Genomic DNA, 21,003 nt, shown 5'->3' with positions numbered 1-21,003 from the left:
TCCACAGGGGGGAGGCTGAAAGTTTGGATGAGTCTGCTCATCTGAAGAGTCCACAAAGTGTCCAAAGTCCAGCAGAGCCCCTACCTGACCCGTCACAGAGCAGCGACCTGGAGTCTGACGTTCAGCATGGAAAGAGTGCGAGGAAGACCAGACCGCTGAGTCTGCAGGAGTACAGGCGGCGCCGCAGGGAGGGGCGGCCCCTGCTGGAGAAACGAGGGAACTACAACACCAAGTGGCCCACCCTGTCTGAGGCCCCCAAAGAGCTGACCCCCATCCTGTGCTTCCAGGGACACACAAGTGTTTGCAGAGCAAAGAAGTTGCCCCCTCGTGCAGACACCCACCTCCTCTCTGAGGCCCCACAAGTCAGCGTGTTAACGCCCCCCCAGCCTGAACCCAAAGTTTCTTCTCCTGTCAGGCCTGACGTCAGAGCGGCCGGGAGCCGGAGAAGTCTGGTGAAGAAACCAAAGCTGCTCAGCAGTGATCCTCCAAACCCCACCCTCATCCCGCTGCAGGCTCCGCCCCCTGCAAAGCCCCCATCAGTGTCTAGGGTGGAGCCTGTCAGCCTGCAGGAACCTGATTCAAACCACTTCCTGTCAGCCTTAAGCAAAGACCATCTTCATGTCGCAGATGTTTGTCCTGATCCTGAGAGATGGGGGGAGGACAAGGAGCAGCTGGACCACCCCCACACCCCTGAGGGCCCACGACCCCCCCAGGCTGTCTGCAAAGCTGCAGATTCAGCTGTTGACTCAGGTGAACCCTCACTCTGCAGACAGAAGCTCAGGTTCACACAGTGTACGGGCCTTTAGGGCCTTTTCATGTGGGGGGGGGGTCACTGACTTAACCCAGATCACATGATTTACTTCCTTTACTCGCCATATTAGCTGATCTGCTCAGGATGTCTAATAACTTATCATAACTTCAGAGGTCCAAACCTGTCTGGAGAAGACAAAAGACGAGGCCAAAAGGTATTTGAGAGCTGAGATCCTCGCTGCCATGTGGCGACACGCAGCATCACGTTTACTGTCAGGATTTAAATGTTACAGGTTTACTCTGTCCGAACATTTCCCAGCATGCCTTTAGCTGAACAGCTGATCACTATAGACATCCAGTCCATGTAATCCATTCCATGTTCTGCAGCAGACATGGTCGGATATTTGGGTGGATGTTGTTCTTGGTCTGGAGTTCAGGTGGAGGTTCTGCTCCTGATTCATAGGATTGAAACCAAATGATGACTCACTGCTGCCCCCTATCTGACAGGAATAGAAGCTGCAGATCTGACCAGCCTGCTGCAGCAGTTTGAACAAACACAAGGTAAACACAACTCACACTACACTCACACACTAACACAACACACACACTAACACAACACACACTACACCTACACACTAACACAACACACACTACACCTACACACTAACACAACACACACTACACCTACACACTAACACATAACACACACTAGCACAACACACATACACTAACACAGAGGTGGGCACTGAGGGCCGCATTCCTGCATGTTTTCCATCATACCCTGCTCTGGCATGTTCTAATTGGCTGGACACACCTGAACCAGGTAATCAGGCATGAGTAGGGCAAGACTATCTGGAAATCATGCAGACACACCGGCCCTCGAGGCCTGGAATTGCCCACCCCTGCACTAACACAACGCACACATACACAAACACACACATACACCAACACAACACACACTACACCTACACACTAACACACACTAACACAACACACACATACACTAACATGACACACACTAACACAACACACACATACACTAACATGACACACACTAACACAACACACACATACACTAACATGACACACACTAACACAACACACACACTAACACAACACAGACTACATTCACACACTCTACTCACACACTAACACAACACACACTCATACAACATTGACACCACACACACACTTACACTAATCGCACAAACTGCTCACAATAACACTACACACACTAACACTATTTTCCTTCACACGTTTGATTGATGGAGGTCACACGTCTTTTTCCACGTCTCACTTCCTGACCCTCTTTTCTCCTTTTAGCCTTGGGGGGTGTGGTTTGTGAGTCCAGACTTCTTCCTGCTGCTTCACTTTCAATCCCCCCCTCAGAGAATCATCTGAACAAGGACAGCCCTGCAGAGCCTGAGCTCACCTCCAGATCTTTGGAGCCCCATCAACCCCCCAGTGCTGGAGGGAGGCTGCAGGATCTCCTCAGCTGGGGGAGTGAGGCGGTGCTCTGCACAGAGGTCATCCTGAGCACCAAACAGAAAAACTCTGCATCCAAGCCCATTCAGATCATTGACCCCCGCCCTCTACCCCCCAAGAAGAAAAGCTGGAGTCCTCCACCCCCCCACAAACAGCCTCCTGTGTTTTTTGCCTCTGACCACGACTACTGCGGGCTCCTGGACCACCAGTCTGGACCTCCTCAGTTCACGGTGGCTTCTAGCCCCCCCTATGAGCAGTGGGAGGTGCATGACCCCAGAGGGGCCGACCCGACGGCAGATGAGGATGAAGAAGAACAAATACGTGTGTGTGGGCTCCCAACTCCACCCCCCAGCCCTGTCAGAGGCAGGAGGAGGCGGCGCTCTCCCAGCTGCAGCTCCCGCTCCTCCTCATCCTCCTCCTGCAGCTCTGCATCCCTGTCTCCTGAAAGAACCAGGCACTCCTCTTCGTCTCTTCTCTGCAGTTTGAGTCCCTCTCCTGAAAACCCAGAATCTCAAACTTTCATTTGTTTGTACTGCAGGATCCACCGCAGACCACCATACAGGATGCTCCACTCCAGGTCCAGATCCTGGTCCCGGTCCCGGTCCCACTCACCCTCCCCGCAGATCTGCTGGCGGAGACACAGAGATGCTCACAGGTCAGACTCTTTGATCACTTTACTGCAACAAAGAAACGTGGTCTTCATCCTTCATTCTTCATCCTTGCAGCAGCAGAGAGGCCCAGAGGCTGGGAGGAAGGCTGGACGTCAGGATCCAGAAACTGAGAGCCATCGTGAGTAAACGGGGGGGGGGGTGCGACAGTGATGTACAGTGATGTAAACAATAGGACACTATCATGTTTTTCCTATTATAATGATAAATATAAATGAACTATTGTTTTTGGCATAAATCAAACAAAAATAGAAAATACTCTTTTTTTTCTTCTTTAATTTAAATATGAAATAGTTTATAACTTTTGACAGAGGTTCACATGACTTCCTTTCAAAATAAAAGACAACCTGTGTGGCACAGAGTGATCTCCATGCAGTGAAGGTAGGTAGTAGGTAGTGTTATTTAACTAGAATCTCACTACACTCTAGTTAAAGCTAATGCTAAGGACCGATGTTCGTCTTAGAGGAAGTGCTCAATGACGACAGGCGACACTAAGATGCAGAGAATGAATATATATTCATATTTGATCAACAACAAAACATAGTCAGTTCAATATAGTTTATCTGCTGTCCATCCTCCAAATGTTTATAGATCCAGCTCCAAGAAGTTCAGCACAAGCTAAGTTCATAGCATAAATCCACTAAATCGACACATGGAGGTGGAGGTGTTTATGCCTCCTAGCGCCCAGTCCAGTGCTGCAGAGGTGTCTGCTGGGGTCGACCTGAAGTCAAGGCCGAACAGCATCCATCCTCTATACAGAACAAGCAATAACTAATTCTTATAATGGAGGAGGACATGTAAGTGGAACACAAATGTCAGCAAATAAAAAGAGTCCTTTAAATCAAGTATAATTAATAACTTCAGTGAATATAAACCCGTAAAGAGGTGCATCAGTGGCAACACGTCAGCATTCTAAATCCACTGTGTACACAACAAAGAAGAAACATGTCAGGTTTATAACTTTAAAGGGTCATGCTAAAACAAAAAGTCTTTCCCTACATTAACATGTAAACTCCTGTGCTTCAGAGCACACGTGGAGAAAAGCGCTTCGCTGCCGCGGCACAGCGCAACACCGACTACCATCGCGGCGGAAGGATACAGAGCCCTTCGCCACGAGGGTTTCCCATTCCAAAAAAACGAATTTGGAAACCCCTATCCCTCCAAATGCCCCCATAATTGGAGGGATAGGGAGATGCCGGAAGGGTGGGGGAAGAATTCAGATTCAGCCCTTGTGTTGCAGTTTGGAGGTCAGGAAAATGTCGGCACACAGTTTGCTCCTTGGTGATGTTTGGCCGTTTTCCAAATGCTTTTCTGCAGGATGAGAGGAGGGTGGTGTACGTGGGCCGCATCCGCAGAAGCATGACCCCTGGCGAGCTGAGGGAGCGCTTCTCCCAGTTTGGGGAGGTGGAGTGTGTGTCGCTTCACTTCAGAGACCAAGGGTGAGCGCGCTGGTTTGTCCTGCTTCAGCCTGTCTCTCCTCACCTCTAAACTCCTCCCTCTTCTCCTCTGCACAGCGACCACTACGGCTTTGTGACCTTCTACAACACGGAGGACGCCTTCGCAGCCATCGACAACGGCAGCAAACTCCGCCGGCAGGATGAGCTGCCGTTCGACATCTGCTTTGGAGGAAGACGGCAGTTCTGCAGTTCCGACTACTCTGATCTGGGTGAGAGCACCTCCTGATGAGGGAGGTACTCCTGTGCTCTCCTTTCCATCAGCAGACCATTGTCACGTTCAGAGACACGAGAACAAACTAGTTCTTCCCGTCGTATGTCAGGTTGCAGAACCAACTCGGCTTTAAGGAGTTGGTCTGGTCTGGTCGGTAACATTCTATGTAAAAACGCGTAAACGTGCTTTTCGCTGATGTGTTTTCACGCTTCCGCTTTCAAAGCTCTGATGTTCACGCGTTCACACTGTTCTGAACTGCGTTCAGCAGTTGAAGCAGGTCAAACTTTGACCAATCACGGACTCCGGATTTGGTAGTGACGTATGGATAGTGTCAGTTTGAATTCATAAGAAGTGCCAATCGTTTGAAATTTGGTCATGGAGGAGAAATGAATCAGTCCGGTTTGTTCCCAGCTGGAATTCTGTGACACCAAGTCTTTCAGATATCTGAATAGAGCTGTGGAACAGGATTCATGAGATTTTTACCACTTTGACATGGCGGACATGCGCTAGTAAAAAAGAAGAAGCCCCTCCCTGCTTGTCCGCTGTGAACTCTGTGGGCTGTTTAGTGCACTCTTGAACATGTATGACAAGGTGAAATCACACTAAACAGAGGAGGTTAGGGGTGGGAGGGGGGCTCTGTCTTCATCCTGGATTCATATCATGTTTCTTCCCTCCCCCTCCCCCTCGCTAATCCGACTCTGCTTCTTCCCTCAGATGCGAGCAGAGATGCCGACCCGTCGCCCCCCCAGGACCAGTTTGAAGACCTGGACTTTGATGCTCTGCTCAGACAGGCTCAGGGCGGATCGCAGAGGTAGCAAAGGCTGAAGACGTGCTGAGCGCGACCTCAGAGCTTCACACGCCACTGATGCCGCAGCGCCTGGATTTATGCGGGTTTTGATGCTGAATGTGTGGTTTTTGTATGAATGAAAAAACACTTGGGCACTTTTTCAGACATGCTGCATTTAGGTTGTATGAAAATGTCAAACACTTTAAGTCAAATGTTGCTTTCTGAGCATCAATGCTATTTTCTAAAAAATAAAGGATCTTTATCTGTGTTTTTCTATTACTCTTGTTTGCTAAAAATCTTTTTATTCATGTTTTCCTTAAACGTCCAGCCGCTGGATTTGACGGTGATGAAGTTGATTTCAACTTCAAAGGAGGAATCTCAGTGATGATGAGGAGTGATGAAGAATTCATTTACAGTCATTCAGACTGAGGGTGTAAGCTGTCAGAGAGCCACAGATTGACCCTTGGTGGGGGTGGGGGTGGTCCTAATTTTAAATAAATTATTTTCCCTATACTAGCAAAAATATATCAGTAACAACAGACCTATTACAAAGCTATAGAAAGAAAAGGATTTCTAAAAAGAACAAGAACAGAAGCTGCAAACTAGATTTTAAAAAAACTTACTGTTTCATTAAATCATTAAAGATTCATGGAACACTTTTTTTTAAAAGGAAAAAATATGAATTTTATAACAATGTTTCTCATTTCTAAAACATTTAATTTTTCTGACGTCTTTTTAAACTCAGCTGACAACAGATTTTTCATTTTATGATTCAGTTGTCACGAACAGGAGAAATAAACTTGTTTTCACCTAATTTGTCTTCAAGAAAGGAAGGACTTTGCCCCGGCTCTTTTAAAGCGCCCTAAAAGTTACTTATTTATTTTAAAAGCGCATCTCTGCTCGGTTTATTGCTGGTAATCCGGGTGTAAAAACATATTTTTCTGATAAGAGTTTGTATGGGCTTTGACCTTTGACCGGAGCAGAGACTGAGCGTGAGCCAATCACCTTTAGACTGAGCTGTCCCTTTAAGACGTCCACCCGGAAGTCGCCTTCTGACGTGATCGCACAATAACCGTTTTATGTATTTCGATGTTAAAAACGGATTTTATCCGGTGAATGAGAGTAAAGTGTTCAAAAGCGCACTTTGATCGGAATTTACTGAACTTTGATAATAAAACCAACAGTTTTTCCTCACAATAAAAAATAAAAACGAGTTAAACATTATTGAACCGTACACTCTTCATCAAAACCTGGTCACGGCAGCTTTCCGCCATCATCTTAAGCTATTTCATTTAGAAAGTGCGTAAAGTTCATAAACTCACACTTTTTACGGTTTTGGACTTAAGCCTCATACAGCCTGTGACCCACCTTGTCTGCGCATGCGCATGAGAGACGCTGATCCAGAAGGAAGAGACAGAGCATGTCTGCAGACGGGGCCCAGCGGGGGGGCTCCTCCGGGACCCCCCGCTTCATCAGCGGGGTGGTGGAAGGTGAGCAGAGCGGGGACCGGAGTTCACCTGCCGGGACGGGACCGCAGGCATGCTGTCGACCCGGATGTTTGCAGGGAAGACCTAAGAAAGTAACCGTGCCTTTGCTTGACGCAGGTTTCTACGGGCGACCGTGGACCATGGAGCAGAGGACGGAGCTCTTCAAGAGGTGCCCCTTCTTCAGAACTTAGTCCAAATGCAGGAAAAGTTATTTTAAAATGCACCGTCTCATTAATGCACTCTTTCACTGAGTCTGTGTCCATCTTTACTGCAGAGACTCTTTCTTCACTTTGTCAGACTTCAGCTTCTTTAGATATTTAGTTTTTTGTTTTTCAGCGTTTTGTTTCCCATCTCCAACTATTAAACATTTCACAATCTAAAAGATGAGGATATATTTTAGGGTTTTATGAAAAAAAAGATTTATTTATTTTTTAAATATCTTGGTGTTCATTTGAATTGGATTAAAATGTTAAAGAAGGTGGATTTAGAGAAACGTTTTCTGGTTACATTTCCACCTTTGGCTTCACCAGGGAGCAGCAGTGGGGGTTGAACACGTACCTGTACGCCCCCAAAGACGACTACAAGCACCGGATGTACTGGAGAGAGCTGTACTCACCTGAGGAGGCAGGTGAGACCACTGAGCTGCCCGCTGCTCAAAGCCTGTAGATCAGGGGGTAGGCGATTGTGAAGCACAATTTTTCAGCAAAATTGAGGAAATATGAATTCATATGGCATTACAAACCTTCTAGAAGCACAAACACATTTTCAAAATAATCACTTTAAGTCTCTGAGAGGGGGTCCAAGTATAAGTGTGCTGGTCCCCAGCCCGGATAAAATCCAGGGTCGTGTCAGGAAGGGCATCCATTTTTGGTTCTGCCACCAGCACCAGAGAGGAACAGTTCCCCGCTTCTATTATTATTTTTTTTCAAGAACTTGCTGGTTTTCCTCTCTTGTGTTTCTGGCACGGAAATTCACAGTTCAGGCTCGTCCTGCTGGCATGCTGCAGGTTCATCAACCACCAGTGAAAGCTGACAAACCAGCAGAAGGAAATCCGTCTTTTGGGTTGATCTTCAGTCTGGTCTCAGTCAGGATCCAGACTGACGCATCTCCGTTTTTTTCCCCAGACCAGCTGAAGGCCCTGATTTCAGCAGCCAAGCAGCACCAGGTGGAGTTCATCTACGCCATCTCTCCCGGTTTGGACATAACCTTTTCTAACCCCAAAGAAGTGGTGGCTCTGAAGAGGAAGCTGGATCAGGTAGGGCTTCTCTGCTCCGGGTTTGGTGGAGGTGGGGGTGGAGCGCCGCCCGTGCCTCATGGTGTCCTGGGCTTTGTTTAATGTGGGACTCCCAGCAGTAAAGCGGGCTGCAGGATACTGCTTGGGGCGTGAACCCGCGTGACCCTGATCCAGAGCGCCAGGACGTGCCGACGTGTTTGGCTCTTTTTCAGGTGAAGCAGTTCGGCTGCAGTTCCTTCTCTCTGCTCTTTGATGACATTGAGGCAGAAATGTGCGCCGCCGACAAGAAGGCTTTCAGCTCCTTCGCCCACGCTCAGGTGTCCATCACCAACCAGGTGTACGAGCACCTGAGAAGTCCTGAGACTTTCCTGTTCTGCCCCACAGGTCTGAGCTCCGGTGGAACATTTCCTAAACGTTTGTGTTCCATCGGCTGTGTGAGAACATCAAATGTTTCTGTCCCGCCCCTTCAGACTACTGTGCTGCCTTCTGCACCCCCTCCGTGTCCCAGTCCTCCTACCTGCAGACTGTGGGGGAGAAACTGCTGCCGGGCATCGACATCCTGTGGACGGGTACGGCCTGCCTAAGCGGTTCTCCATCCCTGAACTCCTCACAGACCTTCTGAATTCCTCTCCTTTGGAATGTTCAGGTCCAAAGGTGGTGTCCCACAAAATCTCTGTGGAGTCCATAGTAGAGGTTACCTCTGTGCTGAAGAGGCCGCCGGTCATCTGGGACAACATTCACGCCAACGACTACGATCCGCAGAGGCTCTTCCTGGGACCCTATAAGGTAGATTCCACAGCATCGTCTGTGAAGATGTGCTGTGATCCTCACCGGGGTTTGCTTTTTCGAATAGGACCGGCCCACTGAGCTGATTCCCAAACTGAGAGGAGTGCTCACCAACCCCAACTGCGAGTTTTACCCCAACTTTGTGGCCATCCACACTTTGGCCACGTGGTGCAGATCTGCTGACGGAGGAGCGCCGGACGTGGAGATGGGTGAGAGCCTGCTACACCTTCAAACCTCAGCAAAAATAAGGACTGGTGACCGAAAAGCTTTGAAAGAGCTCCTGGTTCACATGGTTAAAGAGGAAACGCACAGTAAATGTTGGCTGGAGACAAATACCAGACAGTTCTTCTGACCCAAGAAGAGAAGACGGTTGAAGAGCTAGAAGGACTCCGACAGAACCCTCAGAATGAACAACAGGAGGATGAGTTTTGGAAGATCCTTTAGATCTGGTTCGGTATGAAACTTCTTGTACTAGAACTGTCAGAGTAGAAACTTGTTTGGTTCAGATGGAACCACCGTTGGAGGTCCAGTCTTTTTCATTGTCTTCCTTGTTTTAGGGTAGAATGTCTAAACTCTGCCGTCTGTTCTTAGCTAGCTCATCATTTTAGCTTTCCATCGTTGAGAAGTTTCATTCTAAAAAAAAAGAACAACAGACATGGTGGAGGTGGCATGATGGTGTGGATCCTGTGTGACCTCAGGTGAAGACGGGCAGGACTGCGGCTACAGCCCCACCAAAGCCCTAAACCTGGCCCTCTCCGACTGGCTGCTGGAGTTGATGAGCGCGGATGGAGCAGCAGGTGGAGCAGATGCTCGCTGAACGACCCTGAAGGCAGAAGAAGATCAGGTTTCTCACAGGCTTTTGGTTTTTTCAGGCCAACTCAAAAAAGATTCTTCAAAAGAGGAGTGGATGCAGACGGACTCGGGGGAGAGTCCCTACGTCCCGGGACCTGAGGAGAACCCGCTGTACACTGCAGAGCCCCTGACTCTGGACGACCTGAAGCTGCTGTCCGACCTCTTCTACCTGCCGTACGAGCACGGGCCCACAGCCAGGAGCATGCTGCAGGAGCTGGACTGGCTGAAGACCCACAGTCAGACTGAGCAGGTGAAGACCGCCACTATTGGGCCTAGGGGTGTTGGGGGGGGTACCCCTATCCCAGGGGGACAGGGGACATTGTGAGGTTGATTTGGAAAAATTGAGATTTTGATTTTGAGGTCTTCTGGTTCTTCAACGGCTTTGGTCCACGCTGGGCACGAAAAACATTCAGGATTCTTGTTGGTTCTTCTGGTTTACTCACTTTAATGGGTTATAGTCGACTTTAAAAGGCCTCAAAAGTTTTCTAGCATCACAGCTGAGGTTTCATGACGTTGGAGGTCCTCTCTACCCTCCCGATGGGTTTCTATAGATCAGAGGTTCAGGATCTCCGAGCAGATGTGTACCTGCAATGCATCTGACCTTCTGTCAGTATTTAGTTCTGCAGTCGGAGCATCTTGTCTGGCAGCGCTTCCTGCTAACACACCTGTCCCCCCCCCCAGACAGAGGAGTGGCGCTGCCGAGCGCAGCACTTCGATCAGATGTGCAAGGCGGTGGTGCAGATGTTCAACCGGCTGTCCAACGCTCCCAACCGCCGCATCCTCTACGACCTCTACAACTACATCTGTGACATCAAGAGTGGGGTGGGGCTGGCGTGCGCCCACGTCAAGGCGCTTGGTGAGGGGTCGTGTGTGCCCGCGCCCGGCCAGGGTAACAGTCAGACCCCATGACGCTGCTTTGTTCTCCTCAGGGGGGCAGGACTCACCGGCCGCACAGCTGATGACTGATGACCCCGAACCCTGGGGCTTCAGGGGGGGGCTCTCTGGGGAGTTCCAGGTAGGTGAACCAGCGCCGGGATTTCTGAGCAGAACTCTGCTGGTGTTCTGTGACGTTCTACAGGAAGTGTTTGACCAAAAGTCCCAGAGGACCCTAGATGTTTCCTTAAAGGACCTATATCATGCAAAATTACCTTTTTTGAGCTTTTATGTGTACTATAATGCTCATTCCTCACAGAAAACAACCACGAAGCGGTATTTTGATCTGTTCCCGCATTTCTGAGCATTACTCTAAAAACCTGCTCTCTGTGCACCAGCCCCTCCCAATTCACGAAAATGAGTGGGTCACATTTGTGCGACATAGATGAATGAGGAACAGCCCCTTCCAGGAATAACCCCCAGAATAACACACACACACACACACTTTCTCTGCAGAGCTAGCGGCGATCGACAAAACGCTTTCCTTTCTTATGCACAATACGCACATCCATCTTTGCTAAAGATTAGATGTTTGTTTCCGTGGGCGAGGCGCAGACATGCTGCAGAGGCCGGCTCTAGGATGATGTCCCTGGACCAGTACCTGTTTGTGGTTACTCCCCCCCTCCCCAAATCCCTGTGATGCTTGTGAGAACCTAAGTCACCTGTGAGTTTGTCTAAGCCCCGCCCAGTTAGGTGAGAGCCGGCAGGATTTAAAATGGTTCTGTCCGCGTTTTCCAAGGACAAAGCCTGACTGGGAGAAACACGGAGCGTCCCTCTGACCTGCCTTTATGTTCCTGCAGAGGATGCTGCCGGGACACGGGAACAGGGACCTGTTCAGACACCCCCCCATGACGGCGGTTTACACCGTCCGGCCATACAGCGCCGAGGACCAGGTGAGGATTCTCACTGCCTCCCTCCCGGGTTCCGTCCTGATCCGGGTTCACATGAGGACGTGTGTCATTCCAGACTACCGTTCAAAGGGTCTTCAAGGAGATGCAGAAAGGGGGGGCAGGCGACAAAGCCCCTATGATGATGCAGCCACCACTGATCAGTGATGGGTAATGAAGCAGCGTTCTGTTTGGGACTTTTTCCTCTTTTTCTGCTTCCCTCATCATATTATTTCCTCTTCTCTGACGTTGCAGCCTGTCCTCTGGGGAAGTGCCCCCCTCCCCTGGAAATGCCTTTGTAATGGAGGACGACGTGGGGGTGTGCGGCTATGCGTTTGCTCTCATTGATGCCAGACCAGCTGCAGCCAAGTTTCAGGTGATCACAGCAGCATGTTGTTGTTTTCCATCAGAGCTGAAGGAGACTTTGCTCAGCGTTTCTCCCTGAACTGCAGAGGGCGCTCAGCCCCTCCCTGTGTGAGGACTTCCCCTCCCTGGTCGGACTGCAGGTGCTGCCCCGAGTCACCGACCCCTCACCTGCCAGGCGTATGATGGCTCTGCTGTTGTCGTCCCTGAGGAGCAGTGGTGGGTGGAGACCTTCTGATCCCAGAACTTTAATTTGACATCATCACATTTGGTCCAGTTTCTGACCGACCAAAATCCCATTGAGAGCCACGATGAAACCATTCGTTTAGAAAAAGCAGCGTTAAAATCGTTACAATAATTAAGTTATATCCTCTTTAATTTTCTTTTACTTTTTTCAGCAGCAGATAAAAGTCCCTTTCAAAATAAAATGCACCATGTGTCAACTAAGATCCTCCTGCTGCAATAGATTTACTTGAACTAAGATGCAAGATATTCAAACATATTTTCTATAAAATATTCTGTACCACATTGGTAAAGAATCCCCCCCCCCCCCCCCCCCAAAAAAAAAAAAATTATATGTAGATGCACATCTCCTCTGAACAGCAACTAAACATCGCAGTGCAGCAGATGATGAGAATATGTGCTATAAGCTCATTCCAAATCACTACAAAACTGCCTAAACTAAAACAAAAGAACCCAAACTACAAACTCGTTATTTATTCTCAGCTTTAACATTTCTCTTCAGAGCTACATGTGGCTCCAGAAGCGTGAGGTTGCAGATCCCTGAACTAAGCGAGAAGATGGAATGATAAATGATCAGCTTTTAGTCATTTACATGACGATGAATGGAAAGACGTTTTTGGAACATAGACGGCATGAGGGAGCAGGAGAGCAGAGGCTGCAGGACTGATCAGATGTTTCTGGTGTATCCAGCTGACTGCAGCTCACACACACACACACACACACACACACACACACACACGCATGGGTGGAGACCTTACTTTTGGACTTTGGTTGAGTCTTAAAGGGAACTCCTTTTTTTCTGTTTGACTTTGTCCCGTTAGCAGCAGCCTGCTCTTACCTGCCCGTGTTGCATCGTAGCGCCCTCTGGAGGCTCTGGTGAAGCAGCAGTAGTGCTCATTTTGCAGCTCTGGATGCTGTTTCAGCTTTCATCAGATCTTACTCTGGAGAGTAATTTAGATTGACAGATCTGATGGATTTTTTTTTTTGTGTAAATGCAGTTGGACCTCAGCCTTAAGGGAAAACCTTCTGTTCAATCGGGTGAAGCCGTTCACAAATACCTGACAGCTCTTTCCCCATCAACACATATGGAGATCCTCATATATTTTACCTGTTTATCTTCTCTGAACGATAACGATAACTGAACCCTGCTAGATTAGTTGAAATTCAGTCAACTGCAGGACACAACCGTGTTTTTCCTTTGTACCTTTAATGTCTCTGAAACTCTGACTTTATCTGTTGGAAAAACCTCACTGCTGCTTTTATTCTGAAGGGGAGTTGAGTGAGCTGGTTTCTCCCTCAAAGGATGCTGAAGCGCAGATTTGCTGATGCATCGTGGAGCTTCACCTGTCCGTATTCATCCTTTTCATCTTTTTGTCCGCTAGATGGCGCTACATGCCTTCAGGTGTCGTTACCTAAAATACCCCTCAGAAAGCCATGTTGCTTCTGCCCCCTGCTGTGTGAACGCTGACCCTGCATGCAGCAGCTCCCTCTTCTGAAGCATGGAGCGATTCAGTCCATCCCAGCAAACAGCAGCCATGAAGTCCAGGATGCTGATATCTGTGAAAGACCTTCAAACTTAGCAGCACGTTGCTGCACCACCTCTTTACTTCTGCTATGGGGCTTCAGCTGCATCATGCTGTCCTCCCTCCTGATGGGTTCCAGCTCCACACATGCCTTTCCTGCCCAGTGAGGTGTGTTTGATGCTTCTGAGGCATAAAAACGTCCAGAAAAACATCTGTGGTTCTGCTGCGAGCGGCGTGTTTTAAGACTCCCTGTAGCTGGATCTTCCCCAGGGTGTGGTGGGGTAGCAGCACGATCGCTTCAGCCCATGGACCAGGGATCCAGTGGTTCGTGGACCGGTCTGTCCCTGCTGGGTCAGTCTGCTTTACAGGTTCACCTGCAGCAGAATGATTCCTGCAGTCTGCTCCAAAGTCATGGCACCCTTTCCACTCCTTTATGCTGCCCGAAAATGGAATTTGATTGCCAGGCGCCACATGCCAGGCCAGCAGCTCAGTCTGCTCTCCATCTGAGAGATCTTCAGTCTCAAACCCACACCTCCTGCTCTGTTCAGGGACGCCACAATTCTCAATCCAGAACCAATTCGTTAAACCGAATCGTGGGGAAAGTGAATCGTTGCATCCCTGCTGCATACCAGTATGTTTATGTTGAAAGTGTCAAACATGTATTGCTTAATAGAAGAAATGTATTATTTCTTCTATTACATCCCCCTAGGTTTAGTATTTGCCAACTGAAATGTTTTTCTTTGTTACTTGCATTTGAGCAAATTTAAAAGAAAGGATTTTTCAGATTTCTTATGTGATACACAAATCACATCGAAACAGAAATAATTTGGCCCAAAAATCAAGATGGGAACCAAATATGGAGAAAATGAATCGTTGCATCCGCAGCTCTGTTGCAGTTCAGTCCAGGGCTTCCTGATCAAAACGCTTCAAACATCTCCATCACCTTCCAAACCCAGATTCATGTCAAACTGCTGTAACTGTGGTAACCAACATTTCATTGAGCAGATACATTTGTCAAACACTTTCAGACAAATGGGTTTCTTTGTTTGGTTGGGAGTTAAATGTCAGTTTGAGGGATTCTGACGCTTATTTGGATTCATATTTGAACGTATAAACTCTCTGATGAAGCTCATCTTCTGTCCTTCAGGATCCAGAGGAGCGTTTTGTGAGTTGAGAGCCAGCGATCGGAGGATGATTGATTTCTTCTCCAAGCTGGGCTCCTTCAAGCACATGTCCGGGGTTGACCTTCCTCAGGACGTCCTGGTGCTGGCGGCGGGTCTGTGAATGCTCCGGGGCCCTGAAATCCGTTTTGACGTGATCCTGATGGATTTAAGATGATCATTTTCTGAAAAATCTGTTTAATAAATGAGTTTGTGTGACACATTCATGTGGAGTTTACTGAAACACCAACTGTTTATTGGTCATGAAGCACACAAAATATATTAATATTTAGTAATATATAGTACTATTATATAGCAATATAAATCTGAAACCCTTCATGTGCACTACAGTAAGGTTGAAGCAGGCGTTTGAGTCCCTGCAGTGACTGAGTCAAACGTCGCTGGCCTTTAAGCCGGCAGCTGAAGACCTGAAGCTCCTCTTCATCAAACTACTCTTTCACAGAAGGAACCAATGGGGATGAAAGCGAATAATTTAAAGCGAGAGCTAAATGTTTAGGTGTTAACGTCGGGTTCAGGAATCAAACAAAGACCTCTGGAGCAGGAGATGCTTTCAAAGCAGCTTCTAAAGGAACTCTGGGTTTCTGGTAAAAGAACTGCAGAACATCAAAGACACCCGAACCCCCAAATCCAGGTTTCTGGTTGAGACGATCTTCTTCCACTTGGTCTTTTGGACGTTCAGCTTTCAGAGAGCGCCTGCAGCAGAAGCTCTCAGGGGGGAGGTTAGTGTGAATTACAGCACGGCGTTAACCGCTCAGATGAACTCCAGGCCCTCGTACTTCACGTCTCCGATCTCTGTCTCTGGCAGCAGCACCTGCCCGTCCAGACTGAAGGCGGTGATGTAAGTGGCGATCTTGCCAGCGTCTTCTTCGGATTTTAGAGCCAGGATGATCTGATCGTCCGTGCCGGGAACAAATTTGAAGGAGGAGAAGCCGTGGGTGGGGTTGAGCGGCCCCACGCGCCGCGTGCTGATGTGGCTGAAGTCGTCAGGGCAGCTGAGCAGCAGGTTGGTCGCACGCCACTCGTCTGCGGTCTCGTCGTAGCGCTCGTGGCTGGCGCGGCGAGGAAGGAAGAACCAGCGCTGGAGGCGCTCGCTCCAAGATGCCGACTCATGGATGAGATAGCCTGCAGGACAGGAACCGGGATTAACACAGGTTTGGTGGTCCATCCCCGAGCCCATGTGTCTCCCTGTATGTGCTAATGTTCTACAGACATGCACTCACCCGGGGGTTCGATCCCCGCTGCACTCCGCAGGCTGTTGTACTTTGGCCCCCAGTTCTGGTGCTCCACGTCTCCGTTGGATCCGATAACCTTCACCCACTCCGGGTTGTTGTTGAGGACTTCCCCGGAGGTGGTGGTCCACTCCTTCCCAAGCCCCCCCACGAACAGCCGCTCATCCTTCACGGCCATCCACTCTGCCTTGAATCCTGAAAAACCAAGGCAAAAATGAGAACTGGTGCAGAACCCCCCTCCCCCTCTCCCCCTCTCCCCCACGGTCTGCTTCCACACCCACCTTTAGAGACTGACCCATCCCCGTCGGCCAGGATGACCCAGGGGATGGCCCGACCGCCCTCTATCCGGTACACCACCCCGGTGCGGTCGTCCACGCTGTACAGGTGACCGTTGAAGACCTGCAGCTCCGACAGCTCCATCCCTGCAGCACAGTTCCTCAGAGTCACACCAGCAGCAGGAACTCCAACCGGAGACCCTGCTCCACCTACCTCGTCCTCTCTCCGACAGCTGACTCTCCAGCGTGACGGTGTCGGCATCCCACTCCACCTCCACCCCGCTGGCGCCATCTAGGACCGCCAGGTAGCCTCTCTTCATGTGGCTAAACCACGTCTGATCCTTGGAGCTCCGTGATGCCGTGTCTAGGTCTGCGATCACGGCGATCCGATAGCGAACGCCGTGCGGCGTCCTCTCTGGAGGGCTCAGAGGATACGTGGAGTTGTACGGCCTTTCACTTCTCTGTGGCAGAGCGGGGCCCGCTGCGGTCCTCCTGAAGGCTTCCTCTGCCCCCGCCTGCACCTGAAGGCGGTGCCCCCCCTGCCTGCCTCTGTGCCCCGCCGTCCGCTGCAAGTAAACGGTGAGCACCACGACCAGCAGGGTCGCCACGGTGATCGCCCGCCATCTGGGATGGAAGCGCAGATCTATGGAAGCAGCCAGGAGGGGGACGCCCTGCAGGGCAAAACCCAAGGAGTTCATGAGAGCGCCGCCTTCATCCTCATCATCAGGGGAGGGGTGAAGGCCACTGCAGCCTGGAAAGGTCAGCACAGAGGCATGATGGGAGATATGTTTGAAGATATGTGAAGAAGAGAAGTAAAATTAATATTCAACACAAACAGAGATGACTAAACGTGGACGCATGACCGCGGCCACAGAAGTGTGGACCTGTCCTCCAGAACCAGTAGCAAGTCCAAACCGCCCTGTCTGCCTCACAATGCATACAGATGTATTCACCTTCCCTTCGCCTCCTCTCCACGGCCATCCTGTCGTCTGGCTCGTCAAACCCGCTCCCTCACGAATGACGGTTCTGCCTTAAGACTCGGGTTTCTGTCTATCAGAGCCAAGAATGAGTCATGTGTTCAGAAGGGAAACACTGAGGACAACCTGGACGACTTCAAGCTCCTGGATAAATCCTGTTTCTACAGCAACTTCTGCACAGCTCCGATAAGTCCTCTCAAACTCAAAAAGATCCCCTCTGTCTGTCAACATTCTCTGAACACAGAGGACTCAATGTCCACCAAACATCAGACGTGTGGAACCCCTCGAAACATTACTTTCCGAAACTGTTCACACACGGCGGGCAGTAACGGTGGATCGCGTTAGACCAGTAATCCGATTACTTATTTTGTGGTCATGAAAACAGACTCGTTGTATATGGATGTGACGCCTCCAGCATTTCCCCTGAGATCAAGTGTGCACGCGCACACCCTGACTCACCTGTGACTAAGAGACGCGCCCCCAGCGGGCGGTTCCGCTTAACGCGCTCCCTGTCCGGAAACAACCGAAGTTCACCCGAAGTTTACCGAAGTTTCACCGAGTTTGTATTTTCTTACGTTACACTTTAAGAGCCTCAAATGCTACACGGTGTCACCTTCAGAAGAGTTTTCTGAAGGTGACACTTCAATTTTATTATGTTTTATTCGAGTGTTAAATCATATGGGTTCGTTTAACTAATGTTAGCCGCACAGCTAACTTAGGCTAACTTCTCGAGCTGCTCTCGGATTCATCTTTAAGATGAAGAAATGACCATGGAGGCGCCAAACAGCATTCAGCTTTCATCTCATCCACGCAATGTGACGTGACCACTCACCGAAATCCCGCAGCTTCGACCAGCTCAGAGCGGCATCTCAGGGAAGGAGATGCTCGGGAAGAAGTTTACCGGCGGCGTGAAGCTCCTCCCACCGGCAGCAGCGAAGCTGCGCGCGCACCCTCCCCCTCAAGAGCCGCTGGACATTCATTCACGGACAAAAACACATTTCTGAGGGAAAGAAGACATTTGTTTAACTTACTTTCTTTATTGTAGAAGTTAAAAACACCAATAAAAGCAAATAAAAAATAAAAGTATGACTATTTATTTATTTGCAAAAAACTCTAATATTAAGTTAAAATGATAGACAAAAAATTAGCCAAAGAAAATCTGGTGAACAGCACTAAAACTATTAAAATGCCTTAAAAGATTGTAAATTGAACAGTTTTAAGCTTGTTTTAAAAATAAATTAATTTTAAAAAGGACATTTTCTGAAAGAATATTTTCACACAATCTTGTCTGAAAGTGGTTTCAAAGGGTAAATATTTAACATTTTAAATAATTATGTCTAAAGAAACAATCTGACAGAAACATGTGATGGCATCAGTTTAAAATTTAAATGAAGAAAAGCAATGCTCCATTTTACAGAGAAAGACTTCAGAACAATTCAAGATTTTAGATGAGTCACATTGTGGCTTTAGAAGTAAAGAAACAGTTTGAAAAAGAAGTGAATGGTTCATTAAAAAAAGCCTCTTATGGGAACTCTGAGCAATTCCAAAAAGGCCTTGTCAACCCCAAAAACTATAACAGAGGGGAGTATAAGAAGTTCAAAACATCTGGATGTGAATAATCCATTTTTAATCCATTATATTACATGTAATATGTAATATATGTATGTAAATAAATTCATCAAGGCAAATTTGATTTTCAAACTATGAATTAATGTTTTCTCAGTGCATTTCTAACAGGGGTGTGACGATTCATTTTAACAATGATTCGATTCATATCATATTTTGTGGTTGTATGTGGGCAGAACCAGGTGTTGTTATTTGAAAGAGATCATTAGAGAAGATGGTATGATGGTATGACTCTGGTGGAGACAAAGATGAAGAGGAGAAGGACAGAAGAGAGGACCAAGTGGTGGACGTTGAATAGGAAAGAGTGCCGAGTGTTTTTCAGGGAAGAGTTGAAGCAGACTTTGGGGGATCAAAAGGCTCCTCCAGATGACTAGACAGCTACAACTAAGAAATCAAGGAAACAAAGAGGAAGAAACTTGGTGTAACATCTGGAATAAAGCAAGCAGGAGGTGAAAGGAAGAAGTTTAGGCATGTGTTTGGAAAAGGTGGTTAGCAAAAGTGCAACACTGACTGAGGGGACAGCATGTATAGGAGCACAGGGAGATGATCCACAAGGTGAAGATGGAGGTGTCAAAGGCCAAACAGGATAAGGACTATGACGGGTTGGAAACATAGGAGGGAGTGGTGAATGTGCACAGGTGAGGTAGAGAAAGAGATAATGGAAGGATGTGCAGCAGATTAGGATGATCCAGGACAGAGATGGAAATGTGTTGACAGGTTCCACAAGTGGGATGAAAAGATGTAAGGAGAACTTTAAAGAACTGATGGATGAAGACAATGTTAGAGAGCACAGAGGAGAGGTGGATGTCGTGGAGGAGGAAGTAGCAAAAACGATGAGGATGAAGTGAGGAAGAAGAGAAGGAAGAGAGTGGAAAGGCTATTGATGCTGACAAACATACCTGCGGGGGAACGGAAGAGTTTAGGAGAGGTGCCAGCAGAGTTTTACAAGTTAACCCTTGTGCTGTCCTAGGCACTTTAACATTGGGAGTTGGGTCATCTAGACCCACTAGACAGTGCACTGAACCTTTTTTCTTCAATGATTTGTGAACCTCACTGGTGTCCATGGATTACATGAAATCCTCTTCACCTTTATCCACCTTTGTCATGGTAGGGAGAACACGTCAATATAAGGGTGGGGTCATCTGGACCCCATAAGATAGCACAAGGGATATGAGACTGAACCTTTAGGCTTCTGGTAAAATACAGTAAAGGTCTTTAAGAAACAGAGGAATGTGATGGACTGGGAGCAAAATAAAAAGTGAGTTTATTTAGTTTATAAGTGAGGTATTTCTTTTTGACAAAAAGACTTGTGCGAAAATTCAAAAATTCAAAAGCCAAATGTCTTCTGAGTCACCTGAACATACGCTGAGGCAGGTTTGTTCACGAAAACACATTTTCTTTTCAGGATCTGGAGCTGGGCGATATGACCCGAAAATAATAAATCCTATTTTGTTCATTCCAAATTCGATTTGAATCGATTTTTTTTTTTCAAGGTCACGTCTATTGTTTGTAAGAAGCTCTTCGTTCCTTGCTGCTGTTTTCACAGCTACGCTTTGCAAGAGACCGGCGGGCTGACATTACTCTGAACAACAGAGAGCTGGGAAAATAAAACCTCAGTTTTCCCATACACAAACCGTCTTAAACAACAAATTCAAATTGATCGGTTAATCGCCCAGCCCTACCAGGATGGAAACATTCATTTCCACCAAGTTAAGGCTTGACAATCAAATAGAAACCTTCTGAAAGAACCAAACACGTAGATTTCTAAATAGACAATCAGCTGAAAGTGTGATGAAGGAACCATGAAGATGATTGGATTTCAATTAAACACAGCAAATATATTCTGACCCATTTGGAGACAAACGTGCTGCTGTGGTCGTGGCAGAACCCACAGGTTCTTGAGACTGAGCTCATGACCCGATGAGGAACTTTCTGTACCTGTTTTCTGGTACTCAGCACCATTCATGGATCCATCTGTTCCAGGTTCTGAAGCTGCAAAGAAGCCCCACACCATCACACCACCACCACCATGTTTGACAGCTGCTGTTT

The 21,003-nt window shown here is 48.1% G+C and overlaps 3 protein-coding genes across 7 annotated transcripts in view; 2 read left to right on the top strand and 1 right to left on the bottom strand.

Moving 5' to 3' along the window:
* Nucleotides 1-5,637, top strand: part of LOC101173124 (peroxisome proliferator-activated receptor gamma coactivator-related protein 1) — a 10,336-nt gene extending 4,699 nt beyond the window's left edge. Inside the window, exons 4-11 of one of the 3 annotated variants that reach the window (XM_023959938.1) lie at nt 1-750; nt 1,258-1,311; nt 2,074-2,689; nt 2,774-2,890; nt 2,961-3,024; nt 4,221-4,342; nt 4,418-4,569; nt 5,286-5,637. The exon at nt 1-750 is cut by the window's left edge and continues 472 nt beyond it. In XM_023959938.1, coding sequence (XP_023815706.1) covers nt 1-750; nt 1,258-1,311; nt 2,074-2,689; nt 2,774-2,890; nt 2,961-3,024; nt 4,221-4,342; nt 4,418-4,569; nt 5,286-5,386 — 1,976 coding nt within the window. In that variant the 3' untranslated portion in view covers nt 5,387-5,637. Of the gene's footprint in view, nt 751-1,257; nt 1,312-2,073; nt 2,891-2,960; nt 3,025-4,220; nt 4,343-4,417; nt 4,570-5,285 lie in introns of all 3 variants that reach the window. The other 2 variants (XM_023959934.1, XM_023959928.1) reach the window with 2 other exon arrangements.
* A 1,032-nt stretch (nt 5,638-6,669) lies between these two features.
* Nucleotides 6,670-15,048, top strand: LOC101172880 (protein O-GlcNAcase). The gene is made up of 17 exons (XM_023959909.1): nt 6,670-6,848; nt 6,963-7,014; nt 7,376-7,473; nt 7,970-8,100; nt 8,292-8,463; nt 8,550-8,648; nt 8,726-8,865; nt 8,933-9,074; nt 9,564-9,662; nt 9,738-9,967; nt 10,399-10,573; nt 10,647-10,732; nt 11,451-11,543; nt 11,617-11,708; nt 11,793-11,913; nt 11,990-12,119; nt 14,814-15,048. The coding sequence occupies exons 1-17, from the start codon at nt 6,779-6,781 to the stop codon at nt 14,948-14,950; spliced, it is 2,067 nt and encodes a 688-aa protein (XP_023815677.1). The 5' UTR covers nt 6,670-6,778; the 3' UTR covers nt 14,951-15,048.
* A 5-nt stretch (nt 15,049-15,053) lies between these two features.
* LOC101172636 (soluble calcium-activated nucleotidase 1) lies at nt 15,054-18,281 on the bottom strand. 3 transcript variants are annotated; one of them, XM_023959914.1, is made up of 6 exons: nt 18,161-18,246; nt 17,305-17,397; nt 16,566-17,102; nt 16,358-16,498; nt 16,068-16,271; nt 15,054-15,969 (listed from the first exon to the last, which is right to left on the bottom strand). In XM_023959914.1, exons 2-6 carry the CDS (start codon nt 17,330-17,332, stop codon nt 15,599-15,601), a joined length of 1,281 nt encoding a protein of 426 aa, XP_023815682.1. In that variant the 5' UTR covers nt 17,333-17,397; nt 18,161-18,246; the 3' UTR covers nt 15,054-15,598. The 3 variants fall into 3 exon arrangements, with proteins under 3 accessions (XP_023815682.1, XP_023815686.1, XP_023815687.1); XM_023959918.1 differs by having other exon boundaries at nt 17,305-17,401; nt 18,161-18,235; XM_023959919.1 differs by lacking the exon at nt 17,305-17,397 and having other exon boundaries at nt 18,161-18,281.
* Nucleotides 18,282-21,003: the final 2,722 nt, after the last annotated feature.

The sequence above is a fragment of the Oryzias latipes genome, chromosome 1 (genome assembly GCF_002234675.1).
Source record: "Oryzias latipes chromosome 1, ASM223467v1".
NCBI classification, from domain to species: domain Eukaryota; kingdom Metazoa; phylum Chordata; class Actinopteri; order Beloniformes; family Adrianichthyidae; genus Oryzias; species Oryzias latipes.
Note: the sequence above shows the minus strand (reverse complement) of the source record. Positions and strands in the feature narration are given on the sequence as shown.

Bases quoted from the DNA above. Each gene is read 5' to 3' on its own strand.
- LOC101172880 (XM_023959909.1), top strand. From the start codon at position 6,779: ATGTCTGCAGACGGGGCCCAGCGGGGGGGCTCCTCCGGGACCCCCCGC. The intron at 10,733-11,450 runs GTAGGTGAACCA...ATGTTCCTGCAG, and splicing joins GGCTCTCTGGGGAGTTCCAG to AGGATGCTGCCGGGACACGG. The intron at 11,709-11,792 runs GTAATGAAGCAG...CTGACGTTGCAG, and splicing joins CCACCACTGATCAGTGATGG to CCTGTCCTCTGGGGAAGTGC.
- LOC101172636 (XM_023959914.1), bottom strand. From the start codon at position 17,332: ATGGCCGTGGAGAGGAGGCGAAGGGAAG. The intron at 16,499-16,565 runs GTAGGTGGAGCA...ACTGTGCTGCAG, and splicing joins GCTGTCGGAGAGAGGACGAG to GGATGGAGCTGTCGGAGCTG. The intron at 16,272-16,357 runs GTGGGTGTGGAA...TTGGTTTTTCAG, and splicing joins GGATGGGTCAGTCTCTAAAG to GATTCAAGGCAGAGTGGATG.